Source organism: Amphiprion ocellaris, chromosome 2 (assembly GCF_022539595.1).
Source record: "Amphiprion ocellaris isolate individual 3 ecotype Okinawa chromosome 2, ASM2253959v1, whole genome shotgun sequence".
In the NCBI taxonomy this organism is placed as follows: domain Eukaryota; kingdom Metazoa; phylum Chordata; class Actinopteri; family Pomacentridae; genus Amphiprion; species Amphiprion ocellaris.
In genome coordinates, this window is record NC_072767.1 from 19,119,565 (window position 1) to 19,139,585 (window position 20,021).

Sequence of the window (20,021 nt, forward strand, 5' to 3'; positions counted from 1 at the left end):
ATTTGTAGGCAACAAGTCCGATTTATAACGATTAAATCTTCTATGATGGCAGCATCATATATTATTTACCAGTCTTAATAGTGTGGGCAGAATTGGCTTCCATCCATCTCAGTATTAAAAAAAAAACCCAAACACTGCTCTCATATTCTCTGCAAATATGTTTCTTTTCTTATTGGTGTCACTGAGTTTGTTGCAGATTTCAGCAACTCCACCTATTTCTAGAAGGAATCGTATACCTAAATAGTATGCAGCAACATTTCCTGCAGGGATATTATGATTGATCCAAGTGCAGCTGTCACTATGTGGACAGAAACACTAATGTCAGTGTTGATTCCAGACCTGCAAGTTAATATTTTTGATTGATTGATTGACTAACTGATTAAAGAAAATGACGGCAAAAAGCTCAAGGAGTTTTCAGATGGCTTGTTTGGTCCAATCAATGGAGCAAAACTTAATTTATAATCACCTAAGATGAAGAAAAACAGCATTTTGCAACCGATGAGCTGGAACAAGGTGGTGTTTAGGATTTTTTAGTTTGGGAAAAAAACAGTTCCACTCAGTTTTGTGCACTTATAAATAACTACAGACAATATTATGGAATATCTATAGTAGTACTCAAGTATGAGTTGAACCTCAAGGATCTGCTGTGCTGATCCAGTGTGCAGCTGCCGGATCCACAGCTCAGTGTGGGTCTGACTGTCACTTGTTGGGCTGAACGCCTCTCTGACAGACTCGTCGGCTACACGTGATGGTCGGTGCGCGTCACCGAAGCGCTGTCGCTCGCCTGGAGACTGGAGCAGGGCTGACTGACACTGTGCAGCAGGCTACTGTAAATAAAGAATAAAAAAAACCAACAAACTAACAGGCAACAAATAAGCAAGCCGGGCAGCATCGGGTCAGCTGATAGTAGTTTTTCTCATTCATTCGCCGAGTTGTCTCTGAGGGTGTTTTTCACTTCTTTTTCTTTTTTCTTTTTTTTTTTTGTTCCAGATTTGAGCGTGCCAAGTAAAAGGGGGAAAGCAAAACATGGCTGGTTTGATGGCAGGTTTCGGTCATTACACCCACGCCGTCGTCCGGGGGATCCCCTCGTCCCTGGCCAAAGAAGCGCTCCGGAGCTGCCAGGCGGAGGTGGACGTGGCCAAGGCGCGGAGGGAGCACGACGCGTACGTCGAGGTTCTGAGGACGAGGCTCGGGCTGGAGGTGGTCGAGCTCCCCGCGGACGAGTCGCTCCCGGACTGCGTGTTCGTGGAGGACGCGGCCGTGGTGTGCGGTGACACGGCGCTCATCACCAGACCCGGGGCAGAGAGCAGGAGGAGAGAGGTAGGGAAGTGTCAGCATGATTCAGTACGGCCAAAATAAAAAATAAATTAAAAAAAGAAAAAAAAAAGTTTTGATGTGACAGTGGAGAGGAAGGCGTCCTTCCCCCCTCGTTGGACTGTTGTGCTCACTTGGCATGCAATTAATAAGCTGCAGGGATGGGCAGCATGCTGGATGTTAGGCTGCCTAATGCATGTCACACTGTATATTAGAGCCTATTAGACTCATCTGAAACATAAATACAAAAGTGTTGTTCTAGTAAAATTATGATTTCCCCTCGAAATGTGACTCAGTTTTCCTAATTAACTTAAGGCTCTCTCCAACTGTAGTGCCAAATTAAATCTGGTGCAAAAATGTATAGGATTTGTGAGGATTTCCCAGAAGAAGACCTGCATTTTTTTTGAAAGCTTTGCGTATCCACACATTAACCGTGTTCTCTGTGCAGCAGCCTGTACAGATGGATATGGTGATTACTAGTATAAGGAAACGCCCATTAGAGAAACAATGCTTTTAAACAATGAGTGCTGCACCTTAGAGGGGTGACAGTTTGAAAAAGATTGATTTTTTTTTTGCATGTTTCTTCACTTTTCATCATATTTTTATGCAATTTATCATCAGTTGTCTATTTACTTGTCAAAGCATCCTCAAGGTTCTACTTCATAACTGACACAGTTATTGGCTGATTAGGATCCTGTCTAGAGTTCAGGAACTAAAAGACCGAACCACTACAGCAACTAATGAATCAAGGCATTATTTCTGCAAAACAACACAACAGTATGAGTGCACTTTGGTTGCCTAGTGAGGGCAGCTGCACTGTAGGCCATTTGTGTGTGTTTGAATGACAATGAGGGAAACGGTAGGACGGTTTCTGTGAAAGCCCCTGTCATTTCACATCACGCTCACTTTACTTGGCTCACTAGTGCTAATGGTCCCCAGCCTCACTGGCGGCAGGGATATTGATTGAAAAGCTCGCCGCTGCTACCTTCAGCCACCACATTTCGTTTATGCCGAATGCGCTGCACGTCAGATTTGCATGCACATGTGTGCACGCCATCAGCACTCTGCCGAGCCCCTTCATCACCTTCAAATTGTGGAATTTTTCATATTTCACACACAGACAGCAGTGCTTTGGTTTCTCGCTTCTATTCTGCTCATGGGAGATGTCAGTATGATGAATGAAAAATTGGCATAAATAATATGTTTACCAAATACAGGCTTGTAAAAAAATCCCAGTGAATCATCTCGTGCAGAATTGCAAACAACCGAGCCGAACTGCACAGTTTGATGATGAGATTTAATTTTCTGTGCAAATGACATTTCAGTATCATTGTGCGAGGTAAAGCGCTGTTGGTGGCTGTGGGAAACGGACAAATGACTTTTCACGTTAAAGTGAGCAGAAAAGCTTTTGTCCCACAGTTGAGGTTATGAGGCAGTTTGGCTGCGAGTGATGAGAGATGATACATTAGCGCAGAGAAAAGAATCACAGTTGAGTCTCTGGCTTGTTTGTATGTGCAGCTGGAAAACAGTGGCGGTAAACACACACTCTTTCTCATAATGAATGCAGTATAAAGCATCATAATCTCATAGTTTGCGTTACAGCAATAAAATTTAAGTTGCTGGTCCCTGTGCCTGGAAATGCGGGAGATAGAAGGTGCATTTAAACACTGTCAGGATCACTGAAGTACTCATTCATCTCGGGTTTTATAGCTTTTACGGCCTTTCTTGGTGCAAATATTATAACAATTTACTGCGTGATGCAAGATTCTGCGTATGCAGCTGGGAGAAAAAGGGCCTGTCACTGCTTGTGATTTACCTGCACTGTTAAAGTGTCAGTGTGAAGCCACATAGAAATTAATGTGCAGCAGGTGCAAGTAAGTGAGTTTCTAATCTTGATCTTGCAGCAGCACACATTGTTATAGTTTACTTTATCATTAACCGGTAAGTTACAGGTGCTTCCATTGAAAAACTGGACTTTGTACAGACTGTTTGGACTGTCAAAGGGGAAAAAAAACGCCTTAGGTCAGAACTTGTGCAAAAAATCTTTTGATAAGACGCCATAGAGAGCAGGTACGCAGTGCAGCAGGAGAATTGATGTGGGAATTCAGAGGTGTGCTTATCTAAGTTTAGAGAAATCACTTCTTGTGTTGCTGTTTGTCGCTTTCGTCTGTTGAATGCTCTGGGATTTTTTTAGTCTATCGGCCTCCTACATCAGATCTGCTTCCAGGTCCCTTTGCTTCGGTCCCTCTAATCATCTTGTAAAGCCACTGGAGGGGAGGTTAACGAGTTGGTTTTTGCTATTTGATATTTCGCTCTCGGCCTTTAAAAGATGAGACCTTCACTTTTTGTAATTGAAGATATGCATTATAGATTTTTTTATATTATTCAACTCCATAAGACAACAGGGAAAGGAATAAGTTATTAAACATTTCCTGAAGGTAGCAGGGATCTTATCCATTAGGCTGTGCCTTAAAAGCTTTATTATTAGGGGAAATGCTTGTCTAAATGGATTACATTATTGTGTACTGCACACTGGAGCATTGTCTGAAACACTCCAACAAAGAGCCAAACTTCATTTTTCCTTAATACTAAACATAAGTCTGATAAGCTGAATGCAGAGCTGTAGAATGTCATGTAACCTTTAGTTTTTCACTTATTATGAATTCCTTCAAGACTTGTAATAAAAAATGTCACTGTTATTTTATGCTTATTTACTTTGTGATAAGTTGAGATAGCAAATTATTTCCATTATGTCAAACATTTTCGAAATGTAGATAGAAATAGTTTCTTCAGATTGACAAGAACACATTTCTAAAATACTGTTTTGAGCTTTAAAAGCACTTCATTGGGATTCCAAGTGTTTGATTTGACAGCGTACAATAGTCTGCTGCCTTTCTTACTGCACCTTGTTCAGGGTGATTACAGGCGGAGGTACAAACAGTCAGCTTTATGTATATATGTGGCGTTTTTAGACTGATAATACAGTCGACTTTATAACTTACACATTTATCTGGAATTCACACAAGCACCATTTGTCTCTTTCTTGTATTTCTTAAGTCTCTTGTCCAGCATCCTTGCTGTTTCTCGGATGCAGTTGTTTACCACAGCTGTTGCGTGTGACGTCTTTTCCCACCCCAGCGTTCTCGACCTGTGATGATAGGCAGCGACAGAGCTGAAGGGTGACCTTGGCCTCGTGTAGCCACAGTCACCAAACCCATGGTGAAGCTTGTTGGAGGGCTCCATGTGCTCACACAACTGGAGTTACACCCAGTAGCTACTATGTTCTGGCAAAACTGCTGTTCTCATACAGATGCATTTTAACATGACAACCACCCCCCATTCAACCACATACCACCAAGTAGTTCTGACCAACCAGAAAATATTTACACAGATTTTGTAGCAACTCAAAAAGTGTATGTTATTGCCATTGAAAAATGTATAGACGGTATAAACATGCATCTCTTTTTATATTAGATATAAATGCTGTGTTTGTAAATGATTTCACGTGTGTGTTTAATTTATAATTTTTAAAACACTTGTAGTCTTGAAAACATACTTTAAAAGGCTCTGAAAAACAAGTGGTACAAAAGAAATTACAGGCTGGATGGACACAGTGTGATGTCTCAACTAGGTGGTTGTCCTGAGCTGAACACTCGGGACACAAGTGTCTTTTGTGTACTTATCTTGTTATATGTCAACTGTAATTACTTTAGGGGCTTTATCAGCAATTAAAAAAGAAGGACAGAAGCACCTGTTCCAGGTTTTAATCAATTGACGGTCACATAAAAAGGCTTATTACACTGTATATGAGCTCTTATGTGCTTCTGCTTGGCGGCAGTCTGCCTGCAAAAGCAAATGACAAGAGTGTCTGTCTTGCTGGCCTACTGTGATTTGTTGAAACAACAAATTAATGAGACATCGTGCCACCTCAGTGTGAGAAACATTCTCAGTGCAGCCACCCACAACTGGTGATAGGTGTTGATTCCTTGTGCACTGAAGACTCTCAGAAAAAAAAAAAACTGGCAACTGAGCCACATAAATGAGTCTCATTGGGATGAATTCAGCACACTATGTTCTTCACAGAATGACTGACAATAAATAAACAAAAAGAAAATACCTCTGACCTGCTGACTGCATTTCAGTTTTTCTGTCAAGCCTCTTGACTTTATGCATTAAAGCAGCAGATGTTTTCAAATATTTACTTCCTCTGACCTTGATTTAAACTTTAAATGACTTGTCTATAAATTCAAAGAAGAGTGAAACCAGCAGCCTCTAAATGTCCTAATTAAAAAGATCCTCAAGTATTTATGTTTGGCAGCAAAGGAGGCAGTGAGCTGTAGATGTGGTGTGGAGACATATACCGACCATTTTATTGTTGCACTTGTTAGAGACTGTTTTGCAGAATGTTGTCACTTCTCTCGGTAGAAGGTGTAACACAGGTTTGAACTGCTGGCACTCCTCGTGCCAATCAAAACTTACATGTTTTTGCTTGCGTGCATATTTTACAGATATTTTCTCAGCATCAGTTCAGGTGAAGGAGTTCATCTTTATGTATAGAAGGATTTTAGCAACAGTCGATGATTTAGAGAGTTTAAAGTACGAGTCGACCAATGTATTTATTTTGGACCAACTCTCATTATTTGTAGTCAAGTAGACTGATAACCAGTATTTGGAACCTAGGGATGGTTTTAGCACCTGACTTTGAATTGGTTTTAATTTTAGTTACATTTTTAGTCTACGGACTCTTATCTCTTAGAATTTAATCACTTGATTGTTATTAGTTGTAGTAAGTAAAAACTAAACTCCTGAAGTAATTACAGTTGAAACATTTTAATCTCATTATTAATTTTTGTATCATTAAAGCACCTTAAAGCCATAGCTGTTGCCATCTGTCACCATGGCTGCATGTGTTCTTTTGGTCTATGGGTTAGGGTTAGCCCTAACCCATAGACCAAACCCTAAACTCACACTTTAATTCGTGTGCTAACATAACTGCACAAGGGTTTTCTAATCATCAATTAGCCTTTCAACACCATTAGCTAACACAATGTAGCATTAGAACACAGGAGTGATGGTTGCTGGAAATGTTCCTCTGTACCTCTATGTAGATATTCCATTAAAAATCAGCCGTTTCCAGCTAGAATAGTCATTTACCACATTAACAATGTCTAGACTGTATTTCTGATTAATTTAATGCCATCTTCATTGAAAAAATGCTTTTCTTTCAAAAATAGGGACATTTCTAAGTGACCCCAAACTTGTAGTGTAGATGGTGCAGTCATGCAGCACTACCATTTTTTGTTGTTGTTGCTGTTCTTGAATAAACCATTTTAATGACAGTGCTCGCCTCATTGCATGCAGATGTTGCATCAAAACAATTCCCCATCACTATTTTGCAGGAACACAGCCTCTGCATCCTCAGATCAGCTCCGTCCAGCACAATACTAGAAACACAAACAAGCCCCAGAGCGTTTTTCAACCTAAAGCAGAATGATGATGAGGTGCATTCTGTAGGACAGAATGGTCTGGTTATGCATGACCAGCAGGAATAGAACAGACAGTCGTCTCAGGAAATCCAGTTATCATTTCGAAATTCCAAACCTCTCTCTCTCTGTCAGTCCTCGCCTACCATTAGTGTTAGCTTTAACACAACTACATGCTCCTTTCACTGAAGAGCAGCAGCTCATTCAAAAGAGTATTCATTAAAGTCTAGTCTGAAAAAAAGATGCTTAATGGTTGGACAGATGAATGCACATTATATCTCCAGTGAACATCCAGAGGAAGCTTTAGATGGTGAAGCATCATTAATCCTAGAACTAACTCTGACAGACACATAAATGATATTCGACTGAAAGTAACATTAATGCTACGTCCACATCACCTGTGTTACATTAGCATCAGATTATCATTAGCTGACCTTTTTCTTAATGTCAGCTGCTGCCTTCTTCTTTGTAATTTATCTCAGCTACTTTGTTGATGCTACTCGTAATATTTGCAGATCAGTCAAGTCCATTTACTTTAAATAACCACCAGAAAACATTACTGACTGACACATTGCATCCCTCCCATAAGGAGCTTTTAAATTAACAGCAGTACAACAGGTCAAGCTGACAAATCTACTGAACAAAAGAAATTATGGGTTGCAGAGGAAACTTAGATCATAAACTGCAGTGCGTGATTCCACAGATGCTGCACCTCATTAAAAAACACTTTTCATTAAAACAACGATTAGTTCATTTGTGCATTATTATTTAGTTGCTATTCATTGATGAAAAGGGTGAAACATTTGGTTGAAATATTACTTTTTGATTAAGTTTTTGTTTTGTTTTGACACAATTAGCGATGGTGCACATTTGCAGTAAAAATTAAAATCCTGATGTCCAAATTTACAATAACAAACTCCAGTCAAATCTTAATTGAAATGTCTTTGCTTATTTGTTTTGCATATTTTCAATAAAGAGAGGACTGATTGGTTATTGCTCATGACAAGTAACCAGTCAGATAATGCTGTGGGCACTTTTGGAGAACTAGTTTCCTGTCTCTTAAGTGGAGAGAATCAAATGGTGGAGTAAGTAGATTACATTTGCAATTTTATTAATTTGGCTAAGAACATACTATACCGATAATTGGAAAAATACTAAATGTCAGATCCCATAATTGACCAGACCAAAAGTCTGATCTCTAATTAATGATACCAGTTTAGTTGAAGTTAAAGTTTTAGGCACAAGTAGCACTCAGTCTAGTTTGGTCCCATATAAATGATTGATAGACGAATCAATCATCGGTCACGCCTGGCCTGTCTCCAATACTAGCATCCTGCTTTATGTTGGACATTTGTGCAGAATTTGGAGGTCGGTATGTCTAAAGGAACATTACAGAAATCCTGTACATTTTTCTGCACGTGATCTGAGCCATAGCACGACATGCTTTTGTCTTCTCTCTGTGGTTGCGGCTTTGTGGTAGAGACTGAAACAGACAGGCGTTGGACACAAGTGAACAAAATGAGTCTTCCCCACAGGATATCTCAGTTCATTCTCTGTGACAGACTGAAGAGCTGACTAATCATAGTCAATCTGCTACTCCTCACATTCAAACCACGCAGCTAAATTGCCAGTTCACGTAAATCACAAAAGATGTCTCCTCGCCCCCGGTGATCTAGTGTCTGGCAACGCAGACGCCAAAGTGCAAGATGCAATAATGATCCTGTTTTGGAGACCACGGTGCAGTCAAATTGTACTTTTTGCTTCTTCTTGCTGTATGAAGTGGGAGTGCAATTTCATGCCAGAGAAGTTCCAAAATTACACTGTGTCCTCTAATCTGCTCAAACACAACCTGAGCTTTGCCATTTTGCCCACCGTCAGACGAACAGGTTGTTTAGAGCTTTGAAATTACCAGGCAAGGACAAGCACAGAAATTGGACTTGTGAGGGAAATGGCATTGTAGCTGCAGCCAGCCTTGCATGATATTAGAGCCTAAAGACAGATAAGAGATAACTTCTGGTGAGAACCTTTGCCTCAGAATTAGCCATTTGTGATAGTCTTGCTTGAGGAGACATGAGGTTTTAGTATTTTAAGAACCACAATGTGGAGTTGATCGATAGTTACTGTTTCAGAGTCAGCGTAGGATGTATTTAAGTGTCTCGGGACGGAACCGCTATCTCTTACCGTTGCTCGAGATGCTCTTGAATAGGGGAAAATGACAAGGTAATCAGCTGGTGCAGGTTGTAATGGCAGCACCAATTTCCATCTAATGCTGTCTCTTCACTGAATAATATTTGCATTCAAATAACCTTGTGGATTGATGACATTTTCAGTGCCTCTTTACAAATACATGAGATTCTTCCTCATGTTTGCCGGTTCAAACCTTTTAACCTTTTCACCCAGGTGAGTAGCTCCCATCTGATATTGAGATTAACAAGAATTTTTATTAGCCAAGCTGGCAGCACTTTTACATTTTGCAGTAGTGTTTTCGCAGTACTTTTGGTTAAAAACAGACTCAGTCCAGCATCCATGACAAGCAGTGATTTAGCTGAACTCTTAAACTGCTTCATATAATTTTAGCTGTCTCCCAGTAGCTGCAGTTGGGTGGCTTTTTCTCTGCATTTATACCCAGAACATCAGGTTGTGCTGGCAGCCTCTCAGCATGACAGTGAAGTCAAACTTAATTGCCTAGAAAGAGAATTTCTCTCTGATCCTCTGCTCTCACTTTTTGCTTCCCTGTCATTCTTTTTACTGAAGCAAAAAAGACTTGAACTCCCAACAAATGAACAGGAAGCTGATATGTGGCTTAGTTTTATCTACTGAATCAACTACAGTTTAAATCCTGCATGAGGTGATTAATAAACTTGACTGTTTTACTCGTTCTGCTCAGACGTCGGGATGACTTAAAGTGTAGTCGTTAACTGTTCTGGAAGGGCCACTGGATACTTACTGTATCTCATAATGCTATACTGCTGTAGGCATTTACTGTAAGTTCAGCTTACGGAGCCTGGAAAATAATGGTCATTAAAAAGTGCTGAAATCTGTCATAGCAAGTGTAAAACGCTTAGGTGTCTTTAGGTCTGGAGACAGGATGGAAAATTCTCCTCTGCAGACACAATATTTAGGTCATGTTTTTATAGACGTAATATTTAGGTTCAGTCCTCGCAGTTTATGTGTCCATGTGGGCCCCTTTCCGGTCATGCCTCACGTAGCCACCCCCAAACTAACGAGAGACAGCTCAGAAGTCCTGTTTTGACTAGACGGCCTGCAGATGCTGATTCCTCGCCTCCCTTCCCGCTCTTATATGACTTCCCTAACGGAACCAACCTGGTTTCCTTCAGGGAAACTTGACATCCGAGTGTGAACGTGGGAGGAGGTCGAGACACCTGGAACCCGGCAGTAGCATGTGGGATGGGGTCAGCCTGCCTTCCCCAACTGTCTGTCACATTCCTACCACGTTTAACCTGCCCTTCCTATTGCTGTTTGTGTGTCTGGTTCCTCGTCTGGCTCATTCATTTGTATCATCTCGGCCCCGCCGCCTCTCCCATCCTCTCGCTCTCATTCATTGTCTTACAGAGGATATTATCAAAGCATAGGGTCCAACTCAGATTAAATAGATACATTTATACGTATACGTTCAGGATCACTGCTGCCATGAATCACCCACTTAATAGTCAAGGTGTTCTGCCAGTGAAACACACTGAATCCCTCTTTGACTGAGCAATATAGGTTAACCTACTTTTCAGTACAGGAAAAATAAATTATATTTCCTGTAATAGGATAATAGTGATAGTAAATTACCATGCCGCTGCAATGTCTTCTGTTGGCATGAAAATGTACTCACATTGAAAACACATTGAGAACCAGCAGTGGGATGGAAATGCATTCCACAATAAACAGTCTGGCAGTGAGGCAGACGCCTAGTAACCCTGCCTTCTCATACGTCAAGCAGGAGCTACTTGTACCATCTTAACTTTCACATACCTAAAATAGAGTAAATAACAGCATTAACAATGGAATGTTCAAAGCTGATGATGAGATGGTCACCTGTTTCATTGAAATCAAAAATTATTTATTATTTTAATGGCATATTTCAGCTTGTTTATCAACGTACACAGGTTCTAATTGTAATATTTTAATGTCAACACCACAATGAAAATAGACCCGAATAAACAGATTTACAGACGAGTAATGATAAGTAAATGACACTTTCATACATACTTAATAAAGAAAGCAAGTAAAACTGCACTGATGATGATTATGGCGTAACTGCACCGAGTTTAATGAGTGGATGCCAGAACTGGGTATCACCAGACAAAGACTCCACACCAGCCTCTGAACTCACCGATGTCAGATCCGTCAAACCTCGGAGCAGCCACCGGGACTGTGTCACTTGATGGAGGTGGTTTCAGACACAGTGTCGTGACCACATGTCCCTGCCAGCCTAAAACTTTACCAGGGGAGACCTGTGGGCTCAGATGGGGGTGAAGTGAGGATCAGACAGTTGCAGACTCGTGCACCCTGAGAGAACAGCACAGAAATCCAACAGAGAAAGTGACAAAGGCCAAAAAGGCTCCATTATGAAGGATATGTGAGGCTGTTTTGAGCGAGGACATGTGTATATATATATATATATATATATATATATATATATATATATATATATATATATATATATATATATATATATATATATATATATATATATATATATATATATATAGTAATAAGTAATACATGAAGGGTAAGAAGTTAAGTTTATGTAACTGTAGTATTTGCTTCCAGAAGTCAAAGTCAGCTTTATTTCAATATGTGCATGACATACCAAGAATCGAAATTTCGTTACTCTCTCTTTGTGCAACAGTAGACATTAAATAAAGACTTAGAAAATAAGATATTAAAGGGCAAAAAAGGACAAAGGAAGCAAAATTATGGCCGAGCAACAACTAAGAACTAAGAAAGAAACAGAAACAGTTATTTTTGGCAGATATTGTTTACAGTTGTGGTAGACTCGATGATGCTACAGATGTTTTCTAGCTGCTGATTCCACAGTACTAAATGCTTATCAAACTTTAGTGCAAGTTTGATGCAGTTTCGTAAGTCACAAGTCTGAAATTGTGTACTTAAATTATGCACTCAGGAATAGCTGATCCACCCGCTTTGTTCCTATTATAGCATCATCACAGTGTGTTCTGTACGGGTTGGCCAACACGTGCCAGAGCTTCTCCGCTCATGTGTCTTGTGTAAAGTCAGAATCGCATGAACAAACCAGACAGCTCTGCCCCCATCCTGCCTTCACCTCGGACCCGGCCCCCTTTTGGCCCCTGGTTCACCCACCAAAGCCCTCCAAGACGCCGGCACAGTGCAACCGCCTGTGAGACAGCTGCAGGAGACTCGCGAACAGGAACTGCTCTCAGCCTCACAGGATGACCCGGTCACGCTCAGCCATCACCGTGGGTGTGTGAATGTCTGCTTTGGTATGTGAGACAGAGCGGTGGAAGACACAGGAAGTGGGCCAGGCATGGTGGAGTTGAGAAAAGTCTCGCTAAGGTCAGAGAGGGTACAGCAGAACTTGAGACAAAAGCTCTTTGTTCACTTGAAGTTTGGGGGGTTGAGTGTCATTTATTTCACAGAAATGACATACTTTTCTGACAGTTTGCATTGATATGTAGGTTTTCTCTACTGAGTCAGAGTCCCCAAAGGCCAAATACCGAGTGAAGTTACCTGAGAGGATGTTGATAAGTGTTCTTGGATTTTCAGATATTTTTGTCAAGACAAAAACAAAAAAGCAAGGGATTTTTCAGGGCTGTTTGCATTTACATATTCTTGCCCTTGCTTGGATGAGCAGATTGCTTGGTAATGTTTCAAATGGGATTGGAAATGATTCCTGTCAGTCTTGTGTAAAAACTAGTTTGAGTGCTATTGTTTTGTCAGATTTAAAGAGGGGACTCAATGAGCTTTACTTGTAACAGCGTTGATGAAACTTAACTGAGAGGATAGCTGAAGAAATCGTGCCTGTTTTGAATTTTCACTTTGAGACTTTTATTAATATTAAAAATGTTATGGTGTCATGAGTTCTTAAATAGTCAGGTGTGTTTAGTTTGTAACTGGTTTCATGCTTTGACCATGTTGGACTTGTTTAACTTCAGCAGAACGCACAGATGTTGTTTGATGACAGGTTATGCAACAAACATTTCTGATGCTGAGAAGTCTGTGGATTAAGTAGTTTTGTATTTGTGTAATTTGTAGTGGCCCTCACTTAACCAAATAAATACTTCACTTGTAATACCATGATTGCTTCTGCCACATCATGCTGCACTCTATAAACACAGCAGAAATCAGTCCAGACTAATTGAGATAAATCTCTGTAAGCTTTTATAATCTTCCTCTCTACTTTCTCTCTCTCTGTCACTCTTTGACTTCTCACTTTCACCCCCTCCCTTTTGTTCTCACTCATTAAAAACAACACACTCCCTGAGAGATACAAGCCATCAACATCAACCTCATTGATTGCTGGAGATACAGCGTGAACTGAAATATCGTACATCTTGCAGGCTACAGCCATCAGTCTTTCCTGTCAGTCCAGATGAAAGCTGTTTTTTATCCCATTTTTTCTGCTGCCACTGAACAACAACACTCTTTACAGCCTACAGGTTATCTAGAGGCCTGTTGCTGGGATTTGGCTACCACCTCTGGTGATAAAAATTGAATATATCTCTGTCTGAGGAGGTAGTGCACCAACCGGCCATACCTCGCATTAAAGTACAAAAATTTGTTGATGATATCCAGCTGTAATGAACATTGTGTACTCTATGTATCTGTACTAAACCCCACAGAAATCACCGGTCAAACAGTGTTTGTTTATTGCATCTGTCTTGGTCCCTGTGAGCAAGAACTCCAGGTGGCCCACTGTTTCTGAAATACTGCAATCACTATGTCTTTTTGCTGTCATAGAACATTCATTTTTATGCTCCCACATCAGTGAAGACCACATCCGGAGGCATTATGTTTCGAGGCTGTCATACGTCAGTACAATGTTATATCAAAGAGAGAAACGCAACAAATTCAAGGAGTGGGAATACACTCCCCATTAACAATAAGAAACCTCAAGTAGAGCCAGGGTTAGGGAAAAGGCTTAAGACAACAATACCCACATAGTGAGAGAACATCCATGCTATACACAGAGCAAAGCAGTTAGCATGTCTAGAAATGACCAACATGTGCAGCTTACAGCTTCTCACTATGCAGAAATGTTGCTTTAATCTGCATAATTTCATTGTAAGTAACACACTGTTTTTTTTCCCAGTATTGATCAGCCAGAATAAATGTATTTAAAAGTCACTTTTAGACAACAAATTGGCTGATAATGGAAAATAATTAATGGTTGCAGCAATAATTGTTGCTTCGAAATGACGACTGTGTCTGTAAACTGAAAAGCTGCAGTGTGTTGTTGTGCCTCCACAGTGGTTCTACAGGTGTCAGCCTGTCAAAATGCTTCTCATATCCTTCTTGTAATTACCACCGGGGGTTGACGTGATTGTGTTTTTCCCCATTTAGCAGTTTAAATTAACAGAACATCAAAGAAACACTCCATCCGACTACTTACTTAAATGGCTTTTCCGATGAGCTCATGCGAGGTAAAATAATCTGATTCTGCAGACGATCAGTATGCAGAATGTTGTAAAGGCCAGGCTCGGTGCTGTGTTGAAAGAACATGGTTGAAACTGTTTTGGTTTTGGCGCTCTGTTTCTGTGTGAGACAGTGCAGTGCTCCTGGCGACTTGGAGCGACATCAAGAGTGAAGTAAGTGATGAAATATTGAACATAACCAATTATATCACAATGGTTAAAAAAGGGGAAATGAGGCACAAGTTGAAAATTAACTATCAGGATTTCCACAAGTTTTCCATCATGAAGTTGCTACTGTAACTTTAAGCCCCCTGATGTCAATTCCACTTGGGTCGTTTCTGAATCCACTACCCTGTAGACACAGAACAAATTATAAACTCTTTACCCCTTCGCCTCACGTTACTCGGAGGGTCTGTTTTTTGTATTTACACGTCAAGATTAAGTCAGTGATGAACCAGACCCCTGACAAAAGACACACAACATCCGCTTCAACACCAACCTTAAAATAGACTGGCCTTCGCACACTTGTAGTCATTCAACTAATCTCTGTGCAAAGCATGGGAAAGGAAAAAGAGACAGTCACACAGGCCTAACCCATAGTGGTACATATGAATGTGTGTTCAATTCCACACATAGACAAGCACTTTCACCTGCAGACATATCTGCATATCAACCCCTATCCCCATCTATCTTTTATCGCTTGCAGCAAAAGCAGGCACACACTTAATCATGCCAATTTTGTGTCTCATTGTTGGATGGAGTCCTGGGAGTACAAGCTAAAGCAAGGATCAGTCCTATTCTCTACATCATTGTAGTGGTGTCTGTTGAATATGCAAAGCCTCCAGAGCACTGCCCAGGCAAAAACACTGTTTTGACATCTGCTTCGTTCTCAGCACACAGCCAATATTGTTTCAAAATTATCTCTCTGACTGGAACGTGAAGTGATTTGTTCCTGCAGAACTTTCCAGTTGACACTTCATTCCTGTCATCATATCTCTGTAGTTGTCTTCTTATTTCTGGCTAGTGAAATTTACTTTTTTCTTTTTCCACAATAAACATGTGTTGGTGCTGCAGATTTATACAGGTTGACCTGACACCGAGACAGAATGTATCTTATCCACTAATCACAAACTGATGGCCATTCATCATCACCGTGTAACTGATGCAACCTTCATGTCTTCTCTTAATTTTTGGCCAATCCATCACAGCGTGAAGCAGATGTTCCTGCTCCTTTATGAACTTCTTCTGTTCTCTGCCTGGAAAGGCCGACTCATCGGTCTTTGATGAAAATTATATATCTCAGGCGTGGTTTTTGCTCCGGGACCGCCCTCTCTGAGTTAGCATTTTTCTTTGCTCCATTATTCAGTCTGACTAATGCTGTTTGCAGAGTAGTTTTTAATTATGCCACAGTACAAGGCACTCTCAAATTGAATTCAACAGTGAGTGAACCTTGGCCAAAGTAATGAGAGAATCTCAGCTGTTGAACAATGTGTGCGGTTCTGTTGTACTCGTGGGTTTTATTTTCATGTTTCTGAGCAGGGCGATGCAATGCCGCTGTAATTCTTATTCCCATATGAGGAATTACGTCAGACTCCTGAATCACTGAGCAATTTGAAATAAGTGGGATTAACAGAAGCCAGGCTAATGATCCAGTGATTCAGAAAATTTGGAAAGACAGCTTTCACTGAATGCTTTCTTTACAGAAGTACCTGTGGCTGAAGTGAGGAGTATTCTGTTTGCCTTTTTATGAGTCCTGAGCATTGAATGTACATAAAGATAGATGAACCTCTGTGACAGATGTTAGGTTTTCTGAAGAGCAGTTTGGAAGCTGGGTGTGATGGCTCCAGCCTTCACCTTTTAGCAGTGTGTGAGCTGAGATCGATCATGTTTGGGACACGGGCTGTCTCAGGAGGGCAGCCGCCTGTCAATCAAAGCATCCAAGCTCCTAATAATACAGAATTTCAAGACTCAGTACAATGTAAAGTGAAAGTGAAGTGAAATATAGATAAAATGAACCTCAGAACATGTATCATTAATGGGGAAATTAACTATAGAAATCAGGCTTTTAAACGTCTTTATGTCTGATGTAAAGTGTCAGGAGGAGGCTGGAGGCCGCGAGGAGAGTGATCATCTGCTGCATCTCTTGCACCTACATGTAATTTGTGCGTGCGTACAGTAGTGTGTCACAGTTACGTCTGTTCTGTGTGCTGGATGGAGATCTATGGGGATTGACTCACTTTTGAAGCTAGCTGCAAATGGGCATTCAAGGAATCGCAGTTTTTGGCACTTAAATGTTGCTTTCATTTTTTAAGCTCAGATGTTCCACTTGGTCCTGAGCTGGAATCAGACATAAGATGATGTCGATACTCTGATACTAGAACGATTTAACTGATAGTTTGACCATTTCTGTATTCTCATCCTGTACCTGTAATAGACTAATAAACAGGCTGTTATGACTGATGTATAAAATCAGTGTAATTTACCATCATTTTCTGCAATACTGAAGCTTACATTTTGGCAGTAAATGCTTACTGCTAGCTGACCTGCATATAGTAATGTAAACGCACGACTTTATTCACACAAACATGATCACTGAGCGTGCATGTGAGTCCATTCATTCTCAGACACAGGAAGTGAGACTCAGGTGTCTACTTTCCACATGAGGGTGAGTCAGGAGACAGTATGTGTCGACTGGGTGCCAAAATGTTCTCGGAGCGTCAGGAGGAGGCTGGAGGCCGCGAGGAGAGTGATCGTCTGTTGCATCTCTCGCACCTACGTGTAATTTTTGCATGCGTACAGCAGTGTGTCACAGTTGCGTCTGTTCGTTGTGCTGTTGACATAAAACAAACACAAAAATACCTCTAATCTGAAGGTATTAAGCTGCAAAGTTTTGGTTTAACTGTGCACATTTTGAGCTCTATAGTATTTCATGGACTTTTGCTGACTCTGTTAGATCAGGGGTAATTGGAGTTTTGTCTGTTATTCAAATTTTTGGGAAAATTACATTACAAAAACTTAGAGTCGATATTGTGCTTTTTGGGTTTATTTTAATTGTAGTGTTTTGTAGGTTTTTGTGCGTGTAAGAGGTCTCCAAAGCTGCAAAGCCCTGCTCCTTACCTGCTTAAAAGATCTAATTTGAACACCAGGCTTTTCTTCCATGACTTATTTAGGTCACTGTGTAACACATTTTCATAACACCTGTCCAGCGGCCGGTTTGGCATGCCTTCAAACAAAGAAGCTTGTGGTAGGGCTGTCTGCCTATACTCATAGATCTGGGGTTAAACAACGTTGGCTCGCTGTCATCAGGCCGGCTGACCAATCAGAGCAGACTGGGCTGCTAAGGGCCAGAGGCTTAAAGAGGCAGTGGCTAAAACTAAACCGCAGATGTGCTACAGGAGTGAACAGTATGAGAAAGATCATGTGGTTTTTGAACATTAAAGCCTGCCAACATATTCTAGTAGACCCCAAAATTAAATGTAAAACCTGTAAATGTGCATATTGTGGGCTCTTTAACGACCTTGCGGTCAACAGTTTTTATTGTAATTATTTTCTGCATAAGAAATAATTCCAATAAAAAGTAATCTCATACTTGGAGAACACAATTTATCTCACCATTTTAAAGTGGTGCTGTTCAACCCACTAATATTTTATCACATTGTTGTGCAATATATTCGGATCTGCCACATAAATAAAACTATTCTTCTTCCCAGAAGAATTGCACATTCTTCTGGGAAACCAGCATTCGTGTGGATACTACTTTGACACATACGACCTACTAAAACATTGTTTCAGACCGGGCACACACAGCATCAACACTTCCTAATAGCAGCAGTCTCCCTCAGCAGGACGTTGCATCCTACCACACCGCAAAAGCTGCTCACCAACTGTTAGAGGAACACGACAAAGAGACCAAAGCGTAGACTCAGCCTCAAAACTGCCCAGATCCCAATCTAACTGAGTATTTGTAGTATGCCAGAACAAGCCCAACCTCAACCCACAGAGCGCAGAGATCCGCTGCCAAAATCCTGGTGCCCCACACCAGAGGTCCCATATCATTCCCCAGTGGGTCTGGGATGTTATGTTTTGAGGTCCTCCACAATATTAGGCAGTCGGTTTCCTCAGTTTCTTGGTGCGTCTTCAGCTTGGGGCTACATGTGGAAATTACATGTTGTTATTTATATGTGTCCTTCACATTTAGTGGTTCACAATCATATTAAATGCGTCTGCCAATATTGCCAACACCTCTGTCATCATCCTGTATTTATCTAATTGAAAAGCAGTGCACAGACTTGAAGAAGCTTTCTAAGCCAAAGAAGCCACGTGTCAGTTGTTACCCATATATTTTCAGACGTGTTTGATACATCTGACGACAATTTCATAATCCTTTTATTTGGCAGCTTTGGACATGTTCACAGACTGTTAGAGGTTTTTGCCTGTCAAAATTCTGCATTCTCCTATTGTGCAATAGACTAACTAAAAAATAGTTGCAGGACCATTAATAACTACAGTCCAACCTGATGAAAACTACTTAGAAGCACAAAATTACATACATTTTACACCACCATGAATTGCTGATACTTTAAATCTTGTGTGAATTGTGCAGGTTTATCCGGTGTTTTTAGATGGAGCAGTGAAAATGACTGTATGTGTGTGTCTGTATGTATTCACATGTGTATGATGGTGAGAGTTTGTGTGTGCGTGCATGTGTGAGAGGGGCAGTGCAGGTATCAGGGCTGGGCAGGGAGGTGTGTGTTGCCTCCCCTGTCTGCCCTCGGCTGTCACAGTGTGGTGTGATGTCCGCTCTCAGTCTGTTCTCACGCCAAGGATCATACTGAAAACACACACTCCTTCTCTGCTAACCGTTCTCTTCAGTCACGCACAGAGCTCCCGCAGAGGCAGCAGACGTGCATCAGCGCTGAAACGACTGATCGACCAATTAGTTGAAATGTGAAGATTCGCGTCTTTACTCTGATTAAGATAATTGTAAACTGAATGTCTTTGAAGTTTGGACAAGATGAGCATACTTAAGATGATAAATTGAAATTGTCATGGTTATCTGTAATGTCACCATTTTGATTAAAATTCTGTAGATTAAACGCTTGATTAAATTATGGAGAAAATAATAAAACACTAGTTGTGGCCTTGCAGTGCATAGATGTACAGTAAAAATGTACACAATGAAAAAAGCATGTTATTAACATTCAGAATGGACAATATAAATGACTAAACCATAGATATGTCATATATATAATACATTTATATTTGTGTACCTTGAAGCTCTCTTGAACCTACAGTCTGACCACAGCTGTTGTTTCTTTTGTTGTTTTTCTATCAGCTTTGTCACCTATATTGATTCCATTAGACATACTCAGAAATATGCTCAGCTATCTATCACTGCCAAAAAAATGCTGCTTTACTGCTACATTAAGAATGTATAGAAGTATTGGATTGAGCAAGCAACATTTTCCACAATTAAAAGTAGTCAATAAACAGCTGATTTTGTCATTAAAGCTTTACCATAACACCAAGATGCATTGAATTTTAATTATTTTAGTCCACTAAACACTGATCACATGGGTGTTTTTAGGAGGCTCTCTGC

At 40.6% G+C, this 20,021-nt stretch overlaps 1 protein-coding gene across 3 annotated transcripts in view; it reads left to right on the forward strand.

Annotated features, from left to right (window-relative positions):
• The window catches only part of ddah1 (dimethylarginine dimethylaminohydrolase 1), a 95,912-nt gene that overhangs the window by 7,881 nt on the left and 68,010 nt on the right, over window positions 1-20,021 (forward strand). Inside the window, exons 1-2 of one of the 3 annotated variants that reach the window (XM_023285255.3) lie at window positions 735-895; window positions 991-1,320. In XM_023285255.3, the coding sequence (XP_023141023.2) occupies window positions 1,027-1,320 (294 nt within the window). In that variant the 5' untranslated portion in view covers window positions 735-895; window positions 991-1,026. Of the gene's footprint in view, window positions 1-734; window positions 896-990; window positions 1,321-12,244; window positions 12,272-20,021 lie in introns of those variants that run through there. The other 2 variants (XM_023285257.3, XM_035955085.2) reach the window with 2 other exon arrangements.